The sequence below is a fragment of the Melanerpes formicivorus genome, unplaced genomic scaffold (genome assembly GCF_026170545.1).
Source record: "Melanerpes formicivorus ecotype bairdi unplaced genomic scaffold, bMelFor1.0.p_v2 SCAF_5, whole genome shotgun sequence".
Classification (NCBI taxonomy): Eukaryota; Metazoa; Chordata; class Aves; order Piciformes; family Picidae; genus Melanerpes; species Melanerpes formicivorus.
The window spans coordinates 4792231-4818788 of record NW_027142357.1 but is presented as its reverse complement, the minus strand read 5'-3'; the positions used below and the strand labels follow the sequence as shown (position 1 = coordinate 4818788).

The following is a 26558-nucleotide window of genomic DNA, read 5'->3' as shown; positions in this document are numbered from 1 at the left end:
CAGTTAGAAAGTCAAGGCTGGGGAAAGCCATGCAAAACCTTGAGACTGGATATTGATGCAGCTGAGTTGATCATTTTGGTGCTCTCCAGAATAAAGCACACGACTGTCAAGCAAATTGCCTACAGAAATGAGAAAGCAAGCACCAGGACTCAGGAATCCAAGCTCAAAACTTGGTTCTGTCCACCAAATAGCTCAGCTCTGCCTCTTGGAAGCATCTGTACCTCATGGTTAAGATGGTCAAATGCTCTCTCTCTTCAGTAAAAGCCAGAAGCCAGCAATAATTTCACTTACAGATGTTGGGGACACCACTGTATGGGTAAAATTCAACTTGCATGCACAGGCAACACGCAAGACAGCAACTAGCAGGGTGAGACACTCTGGAGGGCAAAGGGTGGATGGGTATTTGAGCTGGAACAGAAGCCCAGCTGTCAGCAGAAGTGTGCAGAAAACCTTACAGACTTCACCAAAAGCCAGCAAGAAATGAAGAAATCCTGGGGTTTGCCAGGCGTTTGGCGTCTCAACATGTGACTCGACACACTCAGCTTTACAACAGCAATTAAGATAGGCGCTAATCTTCATGGGATCAACCGACCACACCCAAAATTCAACGTGAAAAACGGCTCCAGATCGTGACCGGGGGGAGGCTCAACCCTCCGCACCCTCCCTTCGGCCCCGGGACCTCGTGAGGGGCCTTGGTAAGCTTCAGGAAACCTCCAGTTAGTTTGTAAATCAACTTCATCTTAAGTTACAGAAAAGTGGAGAAATTACAGTGGACACTAAATAATTGTGGCAGTTTGAGGCTGTGGGTGCCTTGAAGAATCACAAAGTTACAGACCTCCAGGAAGGCCAGAGTGTCCAGGAGGTAGACTGAGAGATGTATTTCATAGCTGTAAGTCCTGCATCCCTACAAATCTGACTGCAAAACTGATTTTCTTCCCCTTTTCTCTTCTCTGTCTCAGGAATAGTGCAGGCCTTATCTTTGTAGGGGAGAGCTCTTGGCCTTGGCTGGCAGAGAATTTCCAGCTATGCCACAGGGCCTGGTGAAGCCTGCAGTAGGTCTGTTTGGGGGGGGGAGCAGTTTTGGCCTGCTCTTGGGCCTGCTGAGGCTGAGGGGGATGGAGGTTTCTGGAAGGCTCTGGATGGTTTTGGTCTGGTAGTGCCAGGTGAAGGACTGAGCCTAATTTGTGATTGTATTCCTTTTACCTGAATAGCTGTTGTATGTATTTGTAAATAGAATTTCCATTTAAGCTTCCTATACAGTGTGGAGGATTTTTTCATTTTACTCTTTGGAAGGGGTAATAGCTTCTCTGTCCTTTTGCCCTGGGCAGCTCATGGCTCAAAACTAGGCCAGAAAATAGTCTTTCAAAAACAGATGAAAAAAATGGTCTCATATTGGTGAGAGCTGGCAAAGGTCCTAGAGCACAAGGCTTATGAGGGAACTGGGCTTTTTTAGCCTGGACAAGAGGCTCAGAGATCCTCTTGTTCTCTCTAGTTACCTGGAAGGAGGGACAGGGGAGGCTTAGGCTGGATATTAGGAAAACTTCTTCACTGAAAGAATGCTTAAGCATTGAAACAGGCTGCCCAGGAAAGCATTGGAGCCATCATCACCACAGGTCTTAACTTATGAGAGGGAGGGTCCCATCTTGTAGGAATGTCCTGATGAATTTGATCCTCAAGTCACAAGGCAAAGCTTTCCCACTTTTTCCAGCAGAACCATGACCCAACATTTAAAGGGGTGAACAACAACTACTCACACAACTAACTTTTGAGTTTGTGTGAATGGGGAATGCTACACTGTAATTCAGTATGGAAGGTAAGTGACAAGAGCCTTTCTTTTCATTTTCCTCCTGCAAACTACATCTCCTGAGCTCAACTACTTACTTAGGACCTTCTAAGATGTTGACCTTCTAGGAAAATAAAAGAAAATTGCATGTGAGAAAGAACCCTGTCTCCAGAACACCATCCCACAAGCACAATTACTCATGCTAGTGCAAGCTTCTGTCTCTTACCTTGCCCTGCACATTTATTCTTAACCAAACATGAAAGAAAGGGCTAGTAAAAACAGGAGCCTTGTCCAAAGGTGCCAGCAGCACCATTCCAGTGTCCAGCTTTCAAAAGATATGCCAAGAAGCAGCTTCAAAGAGCTCTGGCTCTGGCACAGAGATTTCCATTCAGCCACCTGACCACTTGCAATATATTCTCATAAACATGCTCTTATGTGTTGTGCAAACAACACAACCTGGCTCAGTAAACTCTTGAGGCAAGTATCAGCTTTGTTCTTCCTCCTCATGGAGCTGTTTTGATTTGAACACACTTTGATGTTACACTTCTGAAATAAAACTTACACCCCCCTCCCGTGTATAATTACTCTCTTCCCATCTTCTACACAGTTTAAATACACTCCCTGGATTTTCAAGAAGGAAGTGGGTAATGATTCATATTTTCTGCAGATTTTTCTCCCCAGTTGAGTTTCTAGTTTAAACACTATAGAGACTGCAGCCAGGATCTACACATCTCTTAAACTGCCAGAATAAGGTTCATGAAAGTGTTCTCTGATCCAATTAAAAACTCCCCCTTGACTGTTTCTGTATCACACCACCACCAGCCTAAAAATACTATCAGAAACAAGTAGCAGTGAGCCATAGGCTGTTAACTAGAGATCAGGATTAGATATTTATCTAAGTGACTGGAGATGAAATGAAATACAATTTTGATATGAAGAAAAAGTGCAGGTTTTGGTGTCTTTTTTTTTTATTTTACAGGATACAAAGCTTGTTCAAAGAGCCACCAAATGTCTCAGGTCAGAAGTGACACTGCCAAAATTCCTATCTTGCTCAAAACGTCTGTCACACCAAAATATATTTAGTTTGCCCACAGAATCATAGAACGGTTTGGGTTGGAAGGGACCTCCAAAGGTCATCTTGTCCAAGCTCCCTGTGGTGAGCAGGGACATCCTTCGCTAGATCAGGTTGCTCAGAGCCTTGTTGAGGGTCACCTTGAATATCTCTGGGGATGGGGCCTTAACTACCTCCCTAGGCAACTTGTTCCAGTGTTCCACAACCCTTAAGCTAAAAACTTGTTCCTAACATCCAATCTAAATCTGCTCTTCTTTAATTTCATACCATTGCCCCTCGTCCTATCACTGCAGGCCTTTGGAAGAGTCCCTCTGCAGCTTTCTTGTAGGCCCCCTTCAGGTACTGAAAGGCTGCTATTAGGTCTCCCTGGAGCTTTCTCTTCTCCAGGCTGAACAACCCCAGTTCCCTCAGCCTCTCCTAGTAGCAGAGGTGTTCCAGCTCCCCCTGATCATTTTCTTGGTCCTTCTCTGGACCAGCTCTGTCAGGTCCATGTCTTTCCTGTATTAGGGGCTCAAAAGCTGGACACACTACTCCAGGTAAGGTCTCACCAGAGCAGAGGAACAAAATTACCTCTCTCATCTTCATGGCCATGCTTTTTTTCATGCAGCCCAGGATGCCATTGGCCTTCTGGGCTGTAAGAGCCCATTGCTGGCTCATGGCCAGCTTCTCATCCAACAGCACCCCAAGCCCTTTTCTGCAGGACTGCTCTCAATCTCATCATCCCGCAGCCTGTACTGATATCTAGGTCTGCCCCAAGCTAGGTGCAGAACTTTACACTTTGCTTTATTGAACCTCATGAGATTCTCCTCAGCCCACCTCCCCAGCCTGTCCAGGTCCCTCTGGCTGAATATTTCTTTACCATGATAAATATTTATTTACCTATGGTGTTAGACCACATAATTTTTTGTTTCAAATTCAGGAACCACTCCATTAATTTTTAATAACAGCTTTCATGGTAAATGTTTATCATTATAAAGGTCTTACCTCAAAAATTTCAAAGCCATAGATGTCCAGCACCCCCATTACCTTCTTCCTCACTTTTGTTTGTGCCTTAAAACAAAATTAAACACAGAGTCACTCATCTGTACATTTCATATATGGCAGCTCAAGAAAACAAATGTGTCTCCTAATTAGGCTGTCAAATTCTGTATGCTAAAATCATAGGATCACAGGATATTAGGGGTTGGAAGGGACCTCAGGAGATCTTTGAGTTCAACCCCCCTGCCAGAGCAGGACCATATAAAATCTAGCACAGGGTGCACAGGAACACATCCAGACAAGTCTTGAAAGCCTCCAGAGAAGGAGACTCCACAACCTCCCTGGGGAGCCTGTTTGAGTGCTCTGTGACCCTTGCAATAAAGCAGTTCTTCCTCATGTTGAGGTGGAACCTCCTGTGCTGTAGTTTACATCCATTGCCCCTTGTCTTACCACAGGGCACAAGTGAGCAGAGGCTGTCCCTTCCTTCCTGACACCCAGCTCTCAGGTATTTAGATAGATATGTAAGATCCCCTCTTCTTCTCTCCAGACTCAAAAGCCCCAGGTTTCCCAGTCTTTCTGGCCAATACAGTTTCTTTAATTTAAAGGATTTCTGTTAACTTTCTGGTTGGGTTTTTGTTTTGTTTTGTTTTTTTACAGGCACAAACAATACCTTAATGCTCTCATTTATCCTGGTAACCAGCCAAGAGAACAGCCGACTGTATAAATTTTTAGCCAAAGCATCACGAGCATAATAAGCCTAAACAGAAGAAAGGGAAAAAAAATTACATAAATGTTGGGCTACTCACAAACTTTTCATGTTATGATGTATCTTTAAAGGTGCTATGAATGGAGTGAGAACAGCTCAAGCAACCGGAGCCAGACCAGGGGGGCCTGGACCCTTTGGCAGCGGCAGCAGCTTGCCCGCTGGACCTCAGGCTGGCTGCAACAGAAGCCACAATCAGGGCACTTGGACTTCCTGCTCATCCAGACACCCTCTAAGGACTCACATCCCCCACCCTAATGCTGAGCAAAGGGACTTGAGCAGCTGCAGTTAGGGTAAACGACCTTCCTGCTAGCCTGAGCTGATGGGACACAGGTGGCAACCACGCTGGCTCGGCAGCATTACAGAGAGCTAAATTCACACTGGCAGCAAAAGCTTTTCAGCAGCCTGAGGCATACAACTCACATGAAATTACACCAGTTGTTCTAAATGAAAACAGTCTGCCACAACACTTTGAACATGATTTCTGTGCAGAACTCTTTCATTTTGCCATTCCCTGCAACCTTTTCTCTCTCATCTTTTTGAGGTGATTCACATTTAAAAACCAAACATGTATCTGAACAGTTAGAAACTGCTGAAATAAAAATACTCTAGTGATATGTTTTGTTCAGAACAGCTCACTAGCTGTAGTTTCTTACTTGGGCAGTTATGGGTTAACCATATGGACAAACTCCCATTTAAAAAGGATTCTTTCCTTTAAGATCAGGACTTCTTTTTACCTGAGCCACATTTAGTGTTGTTGAAACTTTCTCTTGCTTGGCTTCAACTGTCCGGAAGCTGAAAGCTCTTTCCAGTACCGACTGGTCTATGCCTGTCAGCTCACAGATTTCCTTGAGTTCTAGCATGGAAATGACAGGGTAAATATAATGAGTATTTTCGTATCACTGCTTTTTCTTCCCTAAAAAAGCTTTTAAGCAGTTTAGTGTTTTCCCAAAGCATATTTTTAGTGTCCCCCATTCACACTCTCTCCCTCCCTACCCTGCAAAGTAAAGTTAAAAACAGCACAGTGGGAGGAACATACAGTTAATGGTTCTGAAGGCACTTTCTATCTGGTTATTTTTGTGAAGCAGCCTGTCTTCTGTTTATCACAGGCTACTTTTCATGATGAAAAAGTTTCAGATGAAAAACAAAAAGAATTTTCAAAGTCACCTTGCAAAATCATCTGGAAAACCAGGACCAAATGAATCTGATACTACAGGCACAGATGCTCACACCAGGCACCTCAAGTTGCACCAAGGGAGGTTTAGATTGGATACAAGAAACTTCCCCATTGGAAGGGTTCTCAAACACTGGCACATGCTCCCCAGGAAAGTGGTGGAATCCCCATCCCTGGAGGTGTTTAAAAGAAGCAGAGATGATGTGCTGAGGGATATGGTTTAGCACCAGGCTTGTTGAGTTAGACTATGGTTGGACTCAATGATTATGAAGATCTTTTCCATTCTGTTCTATGGTTCCAGTACAAAAGAACAGAAAGCCTCCAGCACAGAATAACCAAGCAGTTAAAAGAAATGCAGAGCATGATTTAACATTTCAGAAGAAAACATTAATAAAATGGGGGGGGAAGAAAATAATCACCTTTAGAATTTAATTCAAAGCAACTGACATTGCACTCAACTCAAATTTGCCCACGAGTGAGTTTTGGAAACAATCCCATTTAATTCATCTGTAAAGATACTGTATGTCTACAGAAACGACAAAGTTGATACTGCCTGCAGGTTTTCCTTCCTTCTCATCTTACCGTTTTTATCTTTGATTTTACTTTCATCCAGGCCATTCACACGAGACTCAGGCTTAAACTCGATGTTCCCCAATTTCAGGACGGCTGCCACCACTTCAAAAACAGACTGTGTCTCGTGGTCCATAAACCCAACTATCTGCATTGCATTCTGGAAAGGGGACAGAGAAAATGATGAGCTGAAAGAATCCACCTTTAAACAGATCACCCCTGAAAAAATGACCCTTTTTTTCCACCACTCAGCATAAATTAGAGATGCTTTATGAACGCTTATGCTACACACTGAACATGACATAATGACCACACTTAGAGAAGTATGGCTTTTAATATAAAAAGCAGGTCAAAGAAGATGTGGTAGTCAAGCTGGCATGTTAAGTCTAGCCCACTTGTAGGATTCATACAATCAAATTGCCCTCTACAACTACCTGAAGGGTGATTGTAGCCGGGAAGGGGTTGGTCTCTTCTCCCAGGCAACCAGCACCAGAACAAGGGGACACAGTCTCAAGCTGCGCCAGGGGAGGTTTAGACTCGAGGTGAAGAGAAAGTTCTTCACCGAGCGAGTCATTCATCATTGGAATGGGCTGCCCAGGGAGGTGGTGGAGTCACCATCCCTAGAGGCGTTCAAGAGGGGATTGGACATGGCACTTGGTGCCATGGCATAGTCATGGGGTCTGTGTTGATAGGTTGGACTTGATGATTCTCGAGGTCTCTTCCAACCTTAGTTATACTGTGATAGGTTTCTAAAATGCAGTTCTTTTATTTATCCACTTAATTTAGTTTATAATTCAGTCTTCTCAGTCCACTCTGTTGTTTTTAAAGCCAGTAGCTCACAGAACCCAAATCTGCATACACTGGGTCCTGTATTCTCCTTGTCCCTGATGCAAAACCATCACAGTAGATCATCCTGAGAAATGTTCCAGCTCTGTCTTTTGATTTGGTCAGCATTCTCTCATTTATGAAGCTCAGTCACTGCCATCACAAGCAACTGCACAGCTTCCATGACCTGATCAAAGGTTCTGGGCTTTTTTTCCCCCTCTTAGTTCTTTTTTATCTTTTTTTTTTTTAAATTCCTGCTAGAATACTTTAGAAGCCTGGTTCTTTTTATTTTCTAGTCATAGAGTCACAGAATGCTAGGGGTTGGAAGGGACCTCCAGAGACCATTGAGTGCAACCCCCCTGCAAAGCAGAACCACTTAGGGCTGATCACACAGGAAGGTGCTCCAGGTTGGTTTGGAATCTCTCCAGAGGAGATGACTCCACAGCCTCTCTGGGCAGACTGCTCCAGGGCTCCAGCACCCTCATGGCAAATGTTTTTTCTCATTCTGACACAGAATTTCCTGTGATTGAGTTTACATCCATTGCCCCTCACCCTATCACTGAGTATCACTGAAAAGAGAGTGGCTCCATCCTCCTGACAGCCACCCATCAGATATTTCTAGACACTGATAAGGTCCCCTGTTAGCCTTCTCCTCTCCATACTAAACAGCCCCAGGTCTCTCAGTCTTTCCTTGTAAGAGAGATGCTCCAGTTCCTTAATCACCCTCATAGCCCTCTGTTGAACTCTCTCCAGTAGTTCCCTTTGGGGTTTGCTTTCTTACCCTGACTGTTCTGAAGTTTGCAGCATCATCCACTCCATTCACTTTGGCAGAATCCAGGCCCAGGTAGTTGTATCTGCTGAAGTCCTGCTCCAGTTTGAGTTTGCCTATAAACCCAAACAAAAGACCATTAGTAACAGTGTTCTTGTTAGTAGCTCTTTCATCTCAGAACCAGTATTGTCAAGAAATGTTGGCATTAGTAGGATTTTAATTCCAAGCTTTTTCAATAAGAACAGACTTTACTCTTTGTTTTCAATACATTACAAAGCCAATTCTGGCTCAGATGTCTGCATAATTCATAGAATGGGTTGGGTTGGAAGGAACCTTCAAGATCATCTAGTTCCAACCCCCCTGACATGGACAGGGACACCTCCCACTAGACCAGGTGGCTCAAGGCCTCATCTAGCCTGACCTTAAACACCTTCAGGGAGGGGGCATCCACCACCTCCCTGGGCAACCTGTTTCAGTGTCTCAGCACCCTCACTGGAAAGACTTTCTTCCTAATCTCCAGTCTAAATCTGCCCTCCTCAAGCTTCAAACCATTCCCTCTTAGCCTATCACAACGAGCCCTTGTAAAAAAGTCCCTCCCCAGCTTTCTTGTAGGTCCCCTTCAGCTCTAAGGTCCCTCCATAGCCTTCTTTTCTCCAGGCTGAACAACCCCAGCTCTCTCAACCTGTACCCACAGAGGAGGTGCTCCAGCTGGTGTGGCCTCCTCTGGGCCTGCCCCAGCAGTTTGATATACTTCTTATGACAGGATAATACCAATCCATGTATTTACATCAGGTATTACCACTGCCTCTACCACTGATAATCTGAAAAATGGGTCAATATCACATTTCCCACAAGAAAAAGGTGTGCATGGAACAGCACATTAACAAGCACATCTAGAAATGGCACAAGAGCAACACTCACAGAGGAAGTCTTCTGATGCACCAGACAGTATCTGATAGAAAATGTGGAAGTTTCTTTCACCTCTTGGCTGCTTAACAACACGAGACTTCTCCAGCAGATCTAAAAAACCCAAAACCTCACAGGTTAGGCAAAGTCTGTGGAACAAACCCCTTCCATATGCATATAACACCCCACTGTTTCACAGCATCACTGCAAATTAGATGTTGTTAAGTGGTGGGCACAAACTTCATCACAGCATGTCACACCAAGTACATACTTCTCAAGTAAGCTATTTGTGTGATCTATAAGCCCAGGACACTTCTAAATGACATGAGAAGAAAAGTCAGGTCAGGGAGGCAATGTGCACAGAAGACATCAACCATAAAACCGACCATAGTGGGGATGACTGTAAGGATGAAGGTCCGAAAAGACATGTTAAAAACCTGAGACAGATAAATGAAAGGGGGAAGGAAAATAAAGGATCATTTGAACTGAATAATCCTGTAGCATTCTGTGATCCTCAAGTGCATTGGACTGTAAAGTAATTCCAAATGGGACTGGCAGAAGCTCCATCAGAAGACAGTTGAAGTGAAATGCAAGAGCAGCACTTTGAAAAGCATCACTGCACTGACTGACAGGAAGATTGCCTTGGCCACCACCATGAATGACAGGCATGTTTCTAAGCCTTACCAGTAAGGGTAGAAATCCAGGCAGGCAACAGATGTGGATTAACTTGGACCACATTGCAAACACTTCAGACTCCACATCATATTTACCCTGGGGGTAGCACAAAGGTTGTTCAGCCTGGTCTGCAATGTGGTCCCCAGCACATGGAGCGAGGAAGAGAGGGATGTGATAAGAGAACCTTTGGACAGGCCCTGGTGCCACTCACTGTTTTTCTAATAGCAAAGGTTTTTCCCTCTTTTCTTCCTTGCACGTGAGGGCTCCACACCATTCTTCCAGATAGCAAACCCACAGCTGCCAGTAGAGATTTTCTCTGAAGCTACATATATTCAGTGACCCCAAAATCAAGACATTCAGAGCCTCATTCCCAGCACACAGCAAAGGACTTCCCCAATGCACCTACCACTCCATACTCACCATAGCCCCCTCTCACTGGGGCTAAGTTCTGCCCAAGCTGTGCCCATGCAGGAAGAAAGCCCCAAAGTGGAAATTCAGCAGGAGCAGCTAGGGAATGGATGCTGGGGCTCCATTGAGCTTTCTGGCACACCAGGACTTAGCCCGAGAGGAGTGCACTAGAGTCTGTTCATACCATCCTTAGCCAGAGGCAGCATGTTGTGCCCATGTTGCCCACTTCAGACCTTGTGGAGCAGGAACCAAAGACCAAAGTTCAATCCACAAAATTGCATAAGCCTTAGGAAACTCTCCTCCAAACAAACTACAGCAAGACAAGTTCAGACATTAATTTCTGCTCTAATAATTACCCAGTGCCAACACTGACAAAATTCAGATGGCATTATTCATCTTCTGGTTGGCTTCTAGTAGGACAAGTTTCAAACATGCCACAGATCAGCTGAATGATGTTATTCCATAAACATGAAGCTGCCTAAGAGAAGGACTGTCACCAGTGCAGCAGGTGACAGTTAATGGAGCTCCCAGTGACCAGAGCATCAGACTGTATGAAGATTAATAGCTCCTCACCAACCACTGCATTGTGTGACCGCATCAGAACTTCAGCCTTGTTTGAATAGATATTTCTGTTTCTGTAACTCACTAACCCTACAGGGTCTTTCCTTCCAAAGTTGGCCCTGTTTCAGCACCTGGAAGTTTTGCACATCCTGATGACAAAGCACAGCCAAGATACAACCAACCAAGTGACTGTCATGTACTGCCAGCAGGTCAAGGGAGGTTCTCCTCTCCCTCTACTCTGCTCTATTGAGGCTGCATCTGGAATACTGAGTCCAGTCCTCAGCTGCCCAGTTCAAGAGAGACAGGGAACTACTGGAGAGAGTTCAGCAGAGGCTACAGAGATGCTGAGGGGCCTGGAGCATCTCTCTGAGGATAAAAGGCTGAGGCACCTAGGGCTGTTTAGCCTGGAGAAGAGCAGACTGAAGGGAGATCTCCTCAATCCTGATCAATAGCTAAAGGGCTGGGACAAGAGGATGGGGCTGGGCTCTTTCCATTGGTGCCCACTGACAGGACAAGTGGCAACAGGCACAAACTGGAACACAGGAAGATACAAGGAAAAATCTCTTTGCCATGAGGGTGCTGAAGCCCTGGTACAGGCTAGGCTACCCAGACAGGTTGTGGAGTCTCCTTCCCTGGAGACTTTTAAAATCCACCTGGGTACATTCCTGTGCAATCTGCTGTGGGTGACCCTGCTTTAGCAAGGGTGTTGAATTAGATGATGCCCAGAGGTTTCTTCCCACCCCCACTCTTCTGTGATTATGTGAGAATATGCAGCCGTGCAACCTCTGCCTCTGACTTCACCTAAAGTTGGGACTCTCCTCTTTGAGCTGTGGTTCAGAGTCTCATCTTAGTTACTCAACCTAACTCTCCAGTTAGTTAATCTAACTATCAGACATCTGATCCTCCTTAGTTCTTAATTCCTAAATGAAAGAGAGAGGCTGGTCCACCAGCCAAGTGTTACTGTCTGGGCTGAGAAAGGCATGTTGAGCAACAGGCAGCTCAGGGTCCCACTGGCTGTGAAGGTTCTCCAGTGAAGTGTTGGACCAGATCACAGCCAAACTGAATCTCAAAGAAATAAACAACTTCAGCTCCCACAGTGGCTACACACATTTCAGGAAATGGCTGCATTTTCAAAGGAGACTGCAGCAATGCAGTTTGGCTTCTTTGGGGTTTCAAAACATTCTACATTTAAATTTACTCAGATGCTGTCATAAAAGCCCAGCTCCATATCCTGGTGAAGTATTCTCTGTAAGCCTTCTAATTACATGCATGCCTTCAGCAGATTTGATAGTTTCTTGAATGTCTGTCAAATTGGTTCTGTTAGAAGGATAACTGTCTTGGGTTTCTCACCACAGTTTATCTTATTTATATATTTTGTTAGAAGGAATGAGGTTAACTAATTAACAGTCAGCTTTCCAAAGTGTCAACATTCCATATTCTGTCTGCCTTCATAAGGAGGAAAAAGGCCCCAGAAAGCAGTTACTGACAGAAAACCTTTGGGAAGCAGCTGCTACCCATTCTTATTAAAGCTGCATTCATCCTCTGTTTTTTTCCCTTTTCCTTCTGTTCACAGGCAGACTGAAATCAGACTGGTAGAAAAGACCATCCTAAAAAGTGACCATCTGTGCCACTCATAAGCAAGCTTCTTCTCTTTGTTTGCCCTAATTAGCATTTTAATAACTCAACCAAATATATGTTCCTTAAAGCAACTACCACACAAGGGGTAACTTTTGTGCTAACCCTCACACAATCACAAATCCTGTGGATCAAAGAGATGGAAGAGGAGAGGCAAAGATACACATCAGATTTCAGCACACAACCGCTTGGTAATTCTCTTTACAGTGGTATGTGGGGACAAGCAAAAAACCCAAGCCCTGTACATGTTACATTTCATTATAGAGCCTATATAGATTATGTAGAGGGAACACAGAACTACCTATGGAGTGCATGTGGATTAGCTGTGCTTTCTGCATTGTCACAGAATGCATTGGGTTGGAAGGCATCCTCAAAGGCCATCTTGTCCAAACCTCCTGCAGCCAGCAGGGACACCACCAACTAGATAAGGTTGCTCAGGGCCACAGCAAGGTTGACCTTGAATGTCTTCAGGGACTGGGCCTCAACCATGTCCCTGGGCAGCCTGTTCCAGTATTTCACCAACTCTCATTGTAAAGAACTTCCTCCTGATGTCCAACCTAAATCTGTCCTGCTCCAGTTTCAAACCACTACTCCTTGTCTTATCACTCCAAGCCCTTCTAAACCCCAGCTTTCCTGTAGGTTGCCTTCAGATACTGAAATGCAGCTCTAAGGTCTCTCTAGAGCCTTCTCTTCTCCAGGCTGAACAGCCCCAACTCTTTCAGCCTTTTTCACAGGAGAAGAGCCCCTGTCCCCTGATCATCTTCATGGCCCTCCTCTGGACCTGCTCCAGCAGGTCCATGTCTCTCTTGTGTTGGTGGCCCCAGAGCTGGATGCAGCACTCCAAGTGGGGTCTCACCAGAGGAGAGCAGATTGGCAGAAATCACCTCTCTCAACCTGCTAGCCACACTTCATTTGATTCTGTCCAGCATGTGACTGACCTTCTGGGCTGCAAGTGTGCATTGCATTGTTGGCTCATGTTCAGCTGCTCGTCCGCCAGTACTCCCAAGTCCTTTTCTGCAGGGCTGAAATCTAACAGTGCTTCTGCTTGAACTGAAACACTTAAGTTGCTGTTTCAAAGAAACTGTAAACATTGCATTGCTTTGGAACAGTCCATCCTAGAAACACTACTTAAATTACACTGTTTGACTATCCATTGATTCAAGGGACTCAAACTCCAGCAACATTCCTCAGGGTCTGAAGATTATTTGTTATTCCTAGATAAGGCTGCTTTAAGTGCAAGAAGTTTGCATAAGCATCCTACTAAAGCATTCAACTCAACTGAATGTGAGAGAAGAACAAAATAAGCTGCTGCTGAATACTATTGGAAACTCTGATGTGCAAATGCACATGATTTTGGTTTGGTTACTTGAGCCACGAAGAAAAAGGTTTGTTTCTTTAACTATACTAAACCCAAAATTGACACTACCGTGGGACATTCTGGATAACCCAGGGAAAAAATATTTTGGTCCTAGTCCCTTCAGCTAACCATGACCAAAGGACCTTTCTCACAGGACCACAGGACTTTAGGGGTTGGAAGCGAGCTCTGGAGATCGAGTCCAACCCCCCTGACAGAGTAGGACCATAGAATCTAGCACAGGTTGCACAAGAACACTTCCAAATGGGTCTGGAAAGTTTCCAGAGAAGGTAACTCCACAACTGACTGGATGGAGTGCTTGTTGCCATGGTTAGTTGATTAGATAGTGTTGGATGATAGGCTGGACTCGATGATCTCAAAGGTCTCTTCCAACTCTATTCTATTCTTCTCTATTCTATTCTATGGGGAGCCTGTTCCAGTGCTCACTGACCCTCACAGTTGTGAGAAACGAACTCATTGCTGAAATTTATAACCAGTTTATGATAACATAAAGGCAACACAGCGCTGGGCGCATAGCGAGTTTGCTAGAGGCGCACACTAACAACGCGAGGTGAACTGATATAGACGGCAAACAGACATATTCATATATTAAAACGTACACATTCATATATTCCCCAACACGCTCCCACCCCTCTCCATCAGGACAGACAAAACCTGCACTTTTGACCTGGCCAGTCTTTAGACATGCTGGCGCCTCACCTTTCTCTCCCAATAGCCCACACAATACAGACCATCAGCCCAACGATCGAACCCAATGGTCCCCAGTAATTCAACTTGCGAAAGCCAAATATTATAACCAGTTTCTCACACAGTGAAGAAGTTTCTCCTCATGCTGAGGTGGAACCTCCTGTGCTGTAGTTTATATCCACTGCCCCTTGTCCTATCAGAGGGTGCAACTGAGGAGAGCCTGTCCCCTTTCTGAGTTGTTTAAGCCAAGCTGCAGAACATTTTCTAGTCACAGAGGCTTGTCTCTGCCCTCATATTATGTTAAATTCTGTTTTCTGTCTTCCTACCTTGATTCTTCAGCTGTCACTCTAAAAAGTCACTGATTAAAAAGAAAATACAGCAGTAGTTTCTCAGGAGCTTTTTCCTATTATTCCCACCAATTTTGTAACACTTTCCCACTATTCCCACCAAGTTTTTAAGTATCTTCTTGAATGAAATGCCCCATTATTGTATCAAGCAAAAACTACCTGGGCAGTACATGCAGTGAAAACACAACCATTACACAAATTTAAGTGTTAAATCCCCATTACTCAAGTGCTAAATGATGTTTAAAAATGAACTGATCGGAATCTTCAGTACTTGTTTGTTGTTTGGGTTTTTAACCACCTCCTAATTTAGGCAAGGCAACTGCCTGCATGGCGGTAACCGTGACAACAAGAACACTGAGGGAGATGTTGGAAAGAGTTAAGATTAAAGAACCAAATCAACAAGCAGAAGGATCTCTTTCCACAACATCTAACTAAAATCTGTGTCGTATTTTCCGTAGCAAAGGAGCTTACTAACAGCCATCACACAACAAACACGCAGTAGGCATTGTCATGGTAATTTTACCCTCTAGCTCCAGGCCCAAAGGGTTCACTTGGAAGTTAACCTCTGTCATAAAGAAGTAAGAGCTCATTGAAATGTATCGGGAGAATGGCCCAAGGGAAGGTCACAGCGGCATCAGCTGCTACATTAAGGAGCACAAGCAGAGAGTAGCCTTTTACAGAGCTTCAGAGCATTCTGGAATAGGACAGACCAGACCATTTCAAAAACGACCTTTTAGCCTAATGGGTCTCTGCTTATCTGCAAGTCTGATAAAATTAGTATCTTATCTTCTTTATCCCTATTGCCACAAAAATAAACTACATGTTCACCATGTCTGCTTCCAGCAACTGCCAGGATGAAATGCAGCTTGGTGCTGTAGGCTTTATCCAACAAAGCCCACTAGCTTCATTGATGTTTGTAAATCAAGCTCATCAGACATTACTACTAAGGCTTAATCAAAATATTACAGTATCGTCTTCCCATCACATTAACACCAACCCAACAGATGGCCAGAAAACAATTTATGAACGAACTAATCATAGTTTCCCTTTTAAGCACAGAATACTTCAGCATTATGTGACTTTCTGCTTGATGAATGAAGAAGACACATCCTGAATGTGGCTAACAGCAGAGTAAATTTTAAGTAGTGTAAAAGAGTTCATGTTCCTGATATCTCCAGAATGTTGATACCTCACAACAGGAACGTTTCTGTGGCAATGCAACAGCAATGGATGTGTGAAAAAGAGCCAAGGCAGAATAATAAACATGCTTTAGAACAGAACAGAACAGAATTCAAATCATCTCTTAAGGAGATTGATGGACTAGCAAATTTTGCCTACGTTAAATCAAATGGGAGTTACACTAATAGGAGCTCAGTATTTACCTGTGTGTACCCTGACAAATGGGGGGTGTTTCATAGTTCAAGAAGTAACACCTTTACCACAACAGAGCAGACACAAAAAGCCTTTACTTTTAAATTCATAGATTCAATTATAGAGTCATATAATGGTTTAGGTTGGAAAGGACCTTTCAAATCATCTAGTTCCAATCCCCCTGCCATGGACAGGGACACCTTCTACCAGACCAGGTTGCTCAAGGCCTCATCCATCCTGGCCTTGAACAACTTCAGGGAGGGGGCAGCTGCAACCTCCCTGGGCAACCTGTTCCAGTGTCTCACACCATCTTCACTGTAAAGACCTTCTTCCTAATCTCCAGTCTAAATCTGCCCTCCTCAAGCTTTAATCCATTCTCTCTCATCCTGTCACCACAAGTCCTTGTAAAAAGCTTCTTCCTGGCTTTCTTGTAAGCCCCCTTCAGGTACTGGAAGGCTGCTATCAGGTCCTTCTGGAGTGTCGTCTTCTCTAGGCTAAACAGCCCCAACTCTCTCAGCCTGTTCCCATAGGGGAGGTTCTAGAGCCCTCTGTTCACCCTCCTGGCCCTCTCTGGACCTGCTTCAGCAGCTCCACGGCCCTCTTATGCTGGGGGGCAGCAGAACTGGACACAGTATTCCAGGTGGGGTCTCATGAGAGCAGAGCAGAGGGGCAGATTCCCCTTTCTGTCCTTCTGCTCTCACTGCTTTTGATGAAGCCCAGCACACAGCTGCCTTCTGGGCTGCCAGTGACCATTGCCAGCTCATGTTTTTTTATCAAATTAATCTTCTTGCTATTAGATATTTATTTAATATGAGAAGAGAGGGAGAAAGCCTAAAATAGGCCTCTTTTAGGAAGACCTAAATATATGCCTGCCCTTGATTACAGATGTCATCACATCATCATAATTACTTGTAATGTTCTAATTACAACATGCAAAGATTTACAAGGCAGATAAACTACAGAGTAACTCTTTGGATGGCCTCCTGATATGACACAATATTTTAATTTGATGACTCAACACACTACTTTCAAAGACAAACTGCTGAATATCCAGTCTACACAGAAGGATTCCTCTTCAGGTATCTATTTTGAATGTGAAACCGAATGAAACAAACCAACATTGCTAGAACCTTTTTCATAGTTTCATAGTTTCATTCAGGGTTGGAAGGGACCACAAGGATCATCTAGTTCCAACCCCCCTGCCATGGGCAGGGACTCCCCACACTAGACCAGGCTGGACAGAGCCTCATCCAGCCTGCTCTTAAACACCTCCAGGGACGGGGCCTCAACCACCTCCCTAGACAACCCATTCCAGTGCCTCACCACTCTCATGGTGAAGAACCTCCTCCTCACATCTAGCCTGAATCTCCCCACCTCCAGCTTCATTCCATTCCCCCTAGTCCTATCACTACCTGAGATCCTGAGAAGTCCTTCCCCAGCCTTCCTGTAGGCCCCCTTCAGATACTGGAAGGCCACAATTAGGTCACCTCAGAGCCTTCTCTTCTGCAGACTGAACAGCCCCAACTCCTTCAGTCTGTCCTCATAGGAGAGGTGCTCCAGCCCTCTGATCATCCTTGTGGCCCTTCTCTGGACACGTTCCAGCACCTCCACATCCCTCTTGTAATAGGGGCTCCAGAACTGGACACAGTACTCCAGGTGGGGTCACACCAGGGCTGAGTAGAGGGGGAGGATCACCTCCCTCGACCTGCTAGCCACACTTCTCCTGATGCAGCCCAGGATCTGATTGGCTTTGCGGGCTGCAAGTGCACACTGAGAGCTCACGTTGGGCTTTTTGTCCACCAGCACCCCCAAGTCTCTCTCCTCAGGGCTACTTTCCAGCCAGTCACTGCCCAGCCTGTATTTGTGCCTGGGATTGCCTCGACCCAGATGCAGGACCCTGCACTTGCTCTTATTGAACTTCATGAGGTTGGCTTGTGCCCACCTCTCCAGCCTGTCAAGGTCCCTCTGGATGGCCTCCCTTCCCTCCAGCGTGTCTGCTGCACCACACAGCTTGGTGTCATCAGCAAACTTGCTGAGGGTGCACTCAATGCCACTGTCCATGTCCCCCACAAAGATGTTGAATAAGACAGGTCCCAGGACTGATCCCTGAGGGACTCCGCTTGTCACTGGCCTCCACTGGGACATGGAGCCATTGACAGCCACTCTTTGGGTGCGGCCATCAAGCCAGTTCCTTATCCATCTAGTGGTCCACCCATCAAACCCATGTGTCACCAGTTTGGAGACCAGGATGTGGTGCGGGACAGTGTCGAAGGCTTTGCTCAGGTCCAGGTAAATGACATCAGTTGCTCGCCTCTCAGCTATTAATTTTGTCACCTGCTCATAGAAGGCCACCAGGTTGGTCAGGCAGGATTTGCCCTTGGCAAAGCCATGCTGACTGTTCCAAATCACCTCTTCACTATTCTTTTGAGCGAGTAGTGACTCCAGGAGGATTTGCTCCATGATCTTTCCAGGCACAGAGGTGAGACTGACTGGCCTGTAGTTCCCTGGTTCCTCCTTCTTACCCTTTTTGCAGATGGGGGCAATGTTTCCCCTTTTCCAGTCTGTGGGGACTTCACCAGATTGCCATGACTTTTGAAATATAATAGAGAGGGGTTTAGCAACCTCATCTGCCATTTCTCTCAGCACCCGTGGGTGCTCACGTTTATAGATTCATAGAATCATAGAATGATTTGGGTTGGAAAGGATCTTAAATATCATCTAGTTCCATCCCCCCGGCCCTGGAGGGTTGGAACTACTGATGAATACAGTGAGTATGTTTGGTTTCTAATTTTGTTGACTGCCAAATGTCAAAGTTAATAGACATAAGCCATAAACACTTAAATAGTTACTGCTTTGAGTTTCAAGATCTACTCTGCCACAAAAATCATGCTTTCAGGCACAGTTCCAGAAGGTGATGTAGTGAAAAAAACCAACACAAAACACAAATGTTTGCCCTACAAAAAAAAGCCCCAAACAACAAGCCCTATATTTATGCATAAAATTCTTCACAATGTTTTTAAAAGTTTCTATTCTGTGTGGAGAGCACAGCTCACCTGGGGTGATTCTCATTACTTCACAACCAGTAAAATGGCTATGGAGTCAAAATTTAGAAACAGCAATGAGTTTGGCTGAGCTAGAAGAGAGGTGAAGGCTGGGTCAATGCCACCTAGGATAGCCACTCACTGCCCTCCTCCATCCCTTTGCAAAAAAACAAAAAAAGAAAAAAGAAGGAAACCAACCAAACAGAGCTTTATATAGCACAGAAGACCAATTTCTTCTAAAAGCTGCATTTAAACTCTCGAAAGGAAAGCAAGTCAAAGCATCCTGGGCTGGCACTGAGTTCCCGGCCTCCCTCTTCCCAGCAGAGAGCTGGTTAGTTTCTACACAGCTATGGGTTTTGCAGCAGCATCCTCACCTCACCCAACAACCTCAGAGGCTACTTTTGCTTCTCTGAAATCACCAGTTCTTCATCCTCTCTCATAATAAGCCTATTTCTACACCGTGAGGTGGGCTAAAATTAGTATAGAAGCTTCTGATTCCAAATAAACCTACCCACCTTCCGGTGATCTCCAGCACACTTCACATCCCTCATAGGAATTACAAAACAGCATCTCTCAGACATCATCTACTACAAATATGTGACCCATCAAATCAAGCAACACAACAAATCCCGGGGATTCGAGTATAAAAAGAGCCTTATCCATCTGCTGCCAGCTTCAGAAACAATGGAGGAGCCCACACACATCACTCAGTGCCTTTAAACAATACAGGACATTGATTATTCATGGTTACTTCTTCAAGTCTGTTTTCAGCACCTGTTTGGCACCAAAACAACAATAAAATTACAGAGTAGAGTTTAGCACCTATCACAGACAGATTCAATTAGACAAAGGCAGCTGATCTTTCCAGTAATTTAACCAGCTCCTTTTGGAAGCAAACATTTGAAATTGTTAATATGCTGCGACCAAGAGCGATACTCACAGTTGCTTATAACTCCTCCAAGTGGGTCACCCTTGAAATCAAACTCAATATCCATGTATTTTCCCTGGGAAAGAAACATATTTTGAAAGTCTAAGTTCTGTTTAAGAAAACCTGGTCATTTTCACAGGCTAAAAGTGCAATCTGGCAACCCTGTAAACTCCACCAAATTCTGGACAACAGAACATGATTCAAAGCTTCCAAACTTTCACTTTATCATTAACCCATTACCCATAATCCATTATCACAGCCAGAGATTTTCAGAAGACCTTTAATCAGCTTTGTAAAGCAACTCAAGCTATGCAGTTTTTAAGGTTGTATGAATCACAGAATGGTTGGAAAGGACCTCTGGAGATCATCTAGTCCAACTCACCAACAGAGCAGTTTCACCTAAAGCAGATTTACCTGCAGCAGGTTGCACAGGACAGCATCCAGATGGGTTTGGAATGACTCCAGAGATGGAGACTCCACCACCTCCCTAGTCAGCCTGCTCCAGTTCTCTGTCACCCTCAAAGTAAAGAAGTTCCTAATCATTTTTAGACAGAACTTCCTATGTTCAAGATTGTGCCCATTACCTTTTGTCCTGTCACTAGGCCCCATCCTCCTGAAACACACCCTTTAAGTATTTATAAGCATTGATGAGACCCGCCCCTCAGTCTTCTCTCTGTAGGCTAAAAATCCCCAGGTCCCTGAGGTTTTCTTCATGGAGGTAATGGAGATGTTCTAATCCCCTAATCATCTTCATAGACCTGAGAAGAAAATGTACATTATAGAAACTCCCATCAGAACACCAAGAACACCAAACAGCACTTGTGACCACGTAGGCATTACCATGCTTATTAACAGAAGAATGGAGGAAGAAATTATCTTCAGAGAGACTTTTTTTTCTCAGTGGAAAAATCTTCTCAGAGCATGACTCAAGAGAGCTGAGAGATAGCTGCTCAGTTTGGCTTGAAAGACTTGGCTGGCAAGGAGTACTGTTAGCAATCACAGGGAGTCTGTCCCTAAGCGTGTGCCTGCCTTGTAAAAGTGATGGATTTTCCCTCCTGAACTCTTTCCCTCGTAACTCAGGAGACCAGAGGCAACAATTAACGGACTGTCACTGCAGAAGGGATTTCATTTTGAGCTGTTCTGGTGCAGTGTGTTTCCCCTGACTTCTGTTTGACTTCTCCACATCACAGATCACTCCGGTCTTTGTGGCATTGTAATTTATGTGACAAGTGTTTAATGGAGTAAGAGCCACATTTAAGAGTGACAAAATGGACAGAGCTGTAGTGTGGAGCAAAGGCAAAGCAGTACAGCTCCTGTTGGCAAGGAAGTTTAGAAAGATAAAAACTGCTGCTAGTAGCTCAACCAAATTCCACAAGCCACACAGAGAAATGATCTCACCAGCTTCTGGTGCTTCATTAACAGAAGACAAGAACAACCTAGGGAAAAGAGAAGCCTTGTGTTTATACTTCCACATTCACTGCAATTAGGAAGAGCTTTCCTCCTTCCTTTCTCTTTTAATTCAATTTTAATAAAAATCCAAGCACTTTACCTTGACTCCCCCAAAGACATTTTCTGATTTACTGGGGGGTTTGTCAAGATTGGCTTGACTCTGTTTAAATTTTATTCTTCTTGCTTGTAACTGAGGCAAGCTAGACAGGACAGTACTTGTGCTTTCTTGTTCTGAGCAGATTCAAGTTTCTCAGATAAAGAATTAAACCAGATAATTACATTTTCATTTCCCAAGGACTGGGCCAGCTGGATGTATCCAAAAAGTATTTTTAGCTTTGTGTTTATAAGCAAGGACTTGAAAGGCAAAATAGCAGTTGGTTGCACTTTGTCCTGGAAAGACTTCTGTTTGCACATGGCACCTCTTCTCCTCTTTGCTGTCTCCTCCTCCTTTCTCTAGTATGACATCTCTGACAGTTGCAGTTTTTCTACCCTTTCTATAAAAAAAATAAAAATAAAGATCGTCTACAGCGCTTCGAGTTTTGGCCCTGACTTTGTGATGACGACTTTTTGATCTCTTCACAAGCAGGGGCAATAACAGTGGCAGAAGAATTCATAGCCATGTGGAAGAAGAGGCCTGGAGCATTTCTCTGATGAGGAGAGACTGAGAGATCTAGGGCTGTTTAGCCTGGAGAAGAACAGCCTGAGAGGGGTCATTCTGCCCCTGTACACTGCACTGGTTAGGCCACACCTCGAGTACTGTGTTCAGTTCTGGGCCCCTCAGTTTAGGAAGGAGGTTGACCTGCTGGAACGTGTCCAGAAAAGGGCAACAAAGTTAGTGAGGGGCTTGGAACACAAGCCCTATGAGGAGAGATGAGGAAGGAGGGGTTGCTTAGCCTGAAGAGGAGGAGGCTCAGGGGAGACCGTATTGCTCTCTACAACTACCTGAAGGGAGGATGTAGACAGGTGGAGGTTGGTCTCTTCTCCCAGGCAACCAGTACCAGAACAAGAGGACACAGTCTCAAGCTGCACCAGGGGAAGTTTAGGCTGGAGGTTAGGAAGAAATTCTACACAGAGAGAGTGATTGCCCATTGGAATGGGCTGCCTGGGGAAGTGGTGGAGTCACCATTCACTGGAGGTGTTTAGGAGGAGACTTAATAGGGTGCTTGGTTGCATGGTTTAGTTGATTAGCTGGGTTGGATAATAGGTTGGATGCGATGATCTTGAAGGTCTCTTCCAACCTGGTTTATTCTATTCTATTCTCAATGCTGATCAAGAGCTAAAGGGTGAGGTCAAGAGGATGGGATCAGAATCTTTTCAGTGGTGCTCAGCAACAGGACAAAGGGCAATGGGTACAAACTAGAACACCTAGTTTGTATTCTAGAAGTTCCACCTAAACTTGAGGAAAAACTTTGCTGTGAGGGTGTCACAGACCTGGAGCAGGCTGCCTAGAGAGGCTGTGGAGTCTCCTTCTCTGGAGAGATTCTAAACCCACCTGGATGCACCAAATTGCAGAATGCTAGGGGTTGGAAGTGACCTCTAGAGATCATGAAGTCCAATCCAGCTTCTAAAGCAGGACCACCTAGGGCAGGTCAAACAGGAATGCATCCAGCTGGGTTTTGAAAGTCTCCAAAGGTCTCTAACTGCATCCTCTTGGATTACAGGGGAACTATACTGCTCCCTGACTCCATCTGCCAGCTCAGGAGGCCAGTTGTCCGGAAAACAACCTATCCTGCTATTAAAAATCAAGGCGTTGTCCTCACCTTTTGTTACAATATTCCCCTCCATGTCCACTAAGGAGTGGAGGTTGTCCTTGCCCCTCCTTTTTCCATTAATATATTTATAAAAGCATTTTTGTTGTCCTTCACAGCAGAGGCCAGCCTAAGCTCTAAATGGGCTTTTGCCTCTCTAATTTTTTTCCTACATGACCTAGCAACATCCTTAAACATTTAATGGGTAACCTCTCCTTCCTTCCAAAGCTGATACACCCTCTTTTTTCCCCTTAATACACTCAGAAGCTCATTGCCCATCCAGCTTGGCCGCCTGCCTTGGCAGCTCATTTTCCAGCACATTCAAGATTCCTTTCTTGAAGTAGGCCCAGCTCTCCTGGACCCCTTTGTTTTTAAGGGTGGTTTCCCAAGGTATCTTTGGAGGTAGTTCCTGGAGTAACCTGAAGTCCGCCCTCCAGACGTCCAGAGTGGAGGTTTTCTTGCTGCCCCTCTTAGCTTAACTGCATATTGAAAACTCAATTATTTCATGGTCACTGGACCCCAGACAGCCTCCAACCACCACATCTCCCACCAGCCCTTCTCCATTTGTAAAAAGAAGGTCAAGCAAAGCCTTACCCCTGGTAGGCTAACACAGCAGCTGTGATAAGAAGCTATCCTCCATACACTCTAAGAACCTTCTAGACTGCCTCCTCTCTGCTGTGGTAAGTTGCCAGCAGGTATCAGGCAGGCTAAAGTCTCCCATAAGAACAAGGTCTGGTGAGACAGCCTCTACCTGCCTGTGAAATAATTAATCAACCTCTTCATTCTGGTTGGGTGGTCTGTAACAGACTCAAACCAGGACATCAGCCTTGTTGGCCTTCCCTCTAATTCTCACCCACAGGCACTCAACCTGATCATCCTTAATCTCTAGTTCCATGGTGTCTAGAGCCTCCCTGATGTACAGGGACACCCCTCCACCCCTTCTCCCTCACCTGTCTCTCCTGAAGAGCCTGTAGCCATCAATTACAGTGCTCCAGTCATGTGAGTCATCCCACCACATTTCTGTGATGGCAACTACATCATATCTTTCCTGCTGTAACAAGGCTTCCAGCTCCTTTTGTGTGTTACCCATGCCGCATGCGTTAGTGTACATGTGCTTCAGCTGGGCTGCTGGTTTCACCCCTGACTCCAGCTTACCATCCCAGACTGGTTTCAGCCCCTTTCCCTTCAAATCTAGTTTAAAGCCCTGTCAATGAGACCTGCCAACTCCCTTCCTAGAACCCTTTTCCCTCTGTGGGATAGGCTGTTCTCATGTGCTAGAATCTTCCTCCCTCTCTGGGACAGATATGCTCCATCTGTTGCTAGCAGACCCGGTGCCATAGCAAGTTCCCTAAGATCAAAAACCCCAAAATTCTGTTGGTGGCACACACAACTGAACAAATCACAAAGTTGCATTCACTCTTGTGATATTAGCAGGGGAAACTATGATGAGTACAACAAGTTCTCACACTTATGAATCTCCTCCCATATCTAGCTTCAACTTCTTTTGTTGGTTTTTTTTTTTTTTTTTCACCTTTGGCTCAAATTCAACCAGTTGATTATAAAGAACATAAGCAAAAGAAGTAACATTGCCAATGTTTATATCAAAACTAAAGCTGTAAACACAGTTGGAAACATCATGGAAAGAAAAATGAGAAACTGAAGTAGCAATTTAAACAAAAAAACCCCACCATAAATGTATACATATGGATGGAAAAGCAGATCACATAGAAAGAGCAACTTGCTAAAGCAGCCCAGTTGCCAGGCACATGGTTGCTGACATTAAAGCCACCAGTGCCAGAATATTAAAGAATCCAGCTGCGCTGTAATTATGTTTCCATCCGGTCACAGACTGTCACATCCTCTTTTTTTTTTGCTCCCCCCTCCCCCTTTTTTTTTCCCTTCTTTTTAGCCTTTCCTTTGATTCCCAGTAGAACTCTATGCCCACATCAGAAACCAGCAAGATTTCTGACGAGAGGTGAAACCTTTTTAAGGAATAATAATGCACATCTGCCATGCTGGGGAAGGGAAAACACATACAAAATGAAAGCATTGAACAAGCTGCCCACAAGGAGATGTTCAAAAAAACATGGAGATCTAGCACTTCAAGGCACAGTTTAATGGCTATGGTAGTGCTGGGTTGACTTGATGACATTAGAGGTCTTTTCCAACCTTAATGATTCTATGATCTTGTCTGCTATTATCTCCAAACACCACAGCCCTCAGATAACTACAAGAAAGTTCTTTCTCCAAACTGTTCATTCCCTCCTTAGAGGTTCCTTGATGAGTAAAGTAGAAACAGGCGACAACATGACACATTCCACTAATAGAAACTCAAATCCAGTCTTGAAGGAAAATACTTACAAATCTAGAGGAGTTGTCGTTCCTCACGGTTTTGGCATTTCCAAAAGCTGCAGAAAGAGGAAAAAACAAATAAGGAGACCAAATCTACCAAAATGAAAAACATTTCACTGCTAAGACATCAATGACTTTATTTATATGTTCAAGAATCGCAGACTTCTGAGCAACAATACCCTGCTCATTACTTGGGTACCAGTCATTTGGCACAGACTGAGCAGGGCAGACACGATCAGAAAACACCTACGAAAGTCCAAAGAAGTTCTGCCTCAACGGTTTGTTTAAAAGGTGAAATTAAAAACAGACAAGGGGAATGATTTGAAGACAAAACAGCACCCGGGTTGAGCATATATCCATGGTGGTTTGAATCACCACATTTAAAATCACTTCAAACACAGGAAACACTTCTTTCTCTGCAATTCCCAGAAAGAACTTAATCTTACTTCCCAGAACTTAAGATGGTAAAATGAGGCCAGAGCTGAGGAAATCACAGAAGAACACTCAAAAATGGTTTGCATGGGACAGTTGAATCCATGCTTTGATTTATTTACACCATTCCAGCACATGTATCCTAGCTTAAGCTGAATAATAATCAGCTGAAATAAGCCTGATTTACAGCAAAGTTTAACAGACTCTCTTCAGCTTGACCTAAATCAGCATTTGGAATAGTTTGGTTTTCATTTCTTCAGCTCAAGTTTTCTGACAATGAAAGTTCTCCAAAAAAGGTCTTCCCAGGTCTGCATTAAGATGGGCAGCCACTAGGTTAGAACACAGGCAGGACAGGAATTCAGAGTGGAGGACAACCCAAGCTCTAAACATCACACATTGTCAATGTGCACCAAGTCAAAGGGGAGCAGCTGCTCCGTTATTAAGCGTAGCGCTGCCACTGCAACAGCAGACTTTATTTATCCTAGGATTTATTTATATAGCCTATATATTTCCAAAGATCAAGTCAACTCAAGGTTTTTTCAGACAGAAATAAATACATGCTTTTAGGCTTCCACAAACTTGCATGAGTAGACTTATTCTTGATCAAAGAACTGAAGCCAAAAGAAAAAGTTTGTTGCTCCTGAAGGCCAAGGGTAAGTGAAAGAATTGTTTTGAAAATCTTTATGCCCCGCAATAAATCATCTTTTCA

At 44.5% G+C, this 26558-nt stretch overlaps 1 protein-coding gene across 3 annotated transcripts in view; it reads right to left on the bottom strand.

Annotated features, from left to right (window-relative positions):
* The window catches only part of MYO1B (myosin IB), a 142943-nt gene that overhangs the window by 39801 nt on the left and 76584 nt on the right, over positions 1-26558 (bottom strand). For all 3 annotated transcript variants that reach the window (XM_068137930.1, XM_068137931.1, XM_068137932.1), the window contains exons 6-13: positions 25427-25473; positions 19881-19944; positions 8856-8954; positions 7947-8050; positions 6353-6500; positions 5334-5452; positions 4504-4590; positions 3840-3905 (exon numbers count right to left, since the gene is read on the bottom strand). In XM_068137930.1, coding sequence (XP_067994031.1) covers positions 3840-3905; positions 4504-4590; positions 5334-5452; positions 6353-6500; positions 7947-8050; positions 8856-8954; positions 19881-19944; positions 25427-25473 — 734 coding nt within the window. The remainder of the gene's footprint in view (positions 1-3839; positions 3906-4503; positions 4591-5333; positions 5453-6352; positions 6501-7946; positions 8051-8855; positions 8955-19880; positions 19945-25426; positions 25474-26558) is intronic.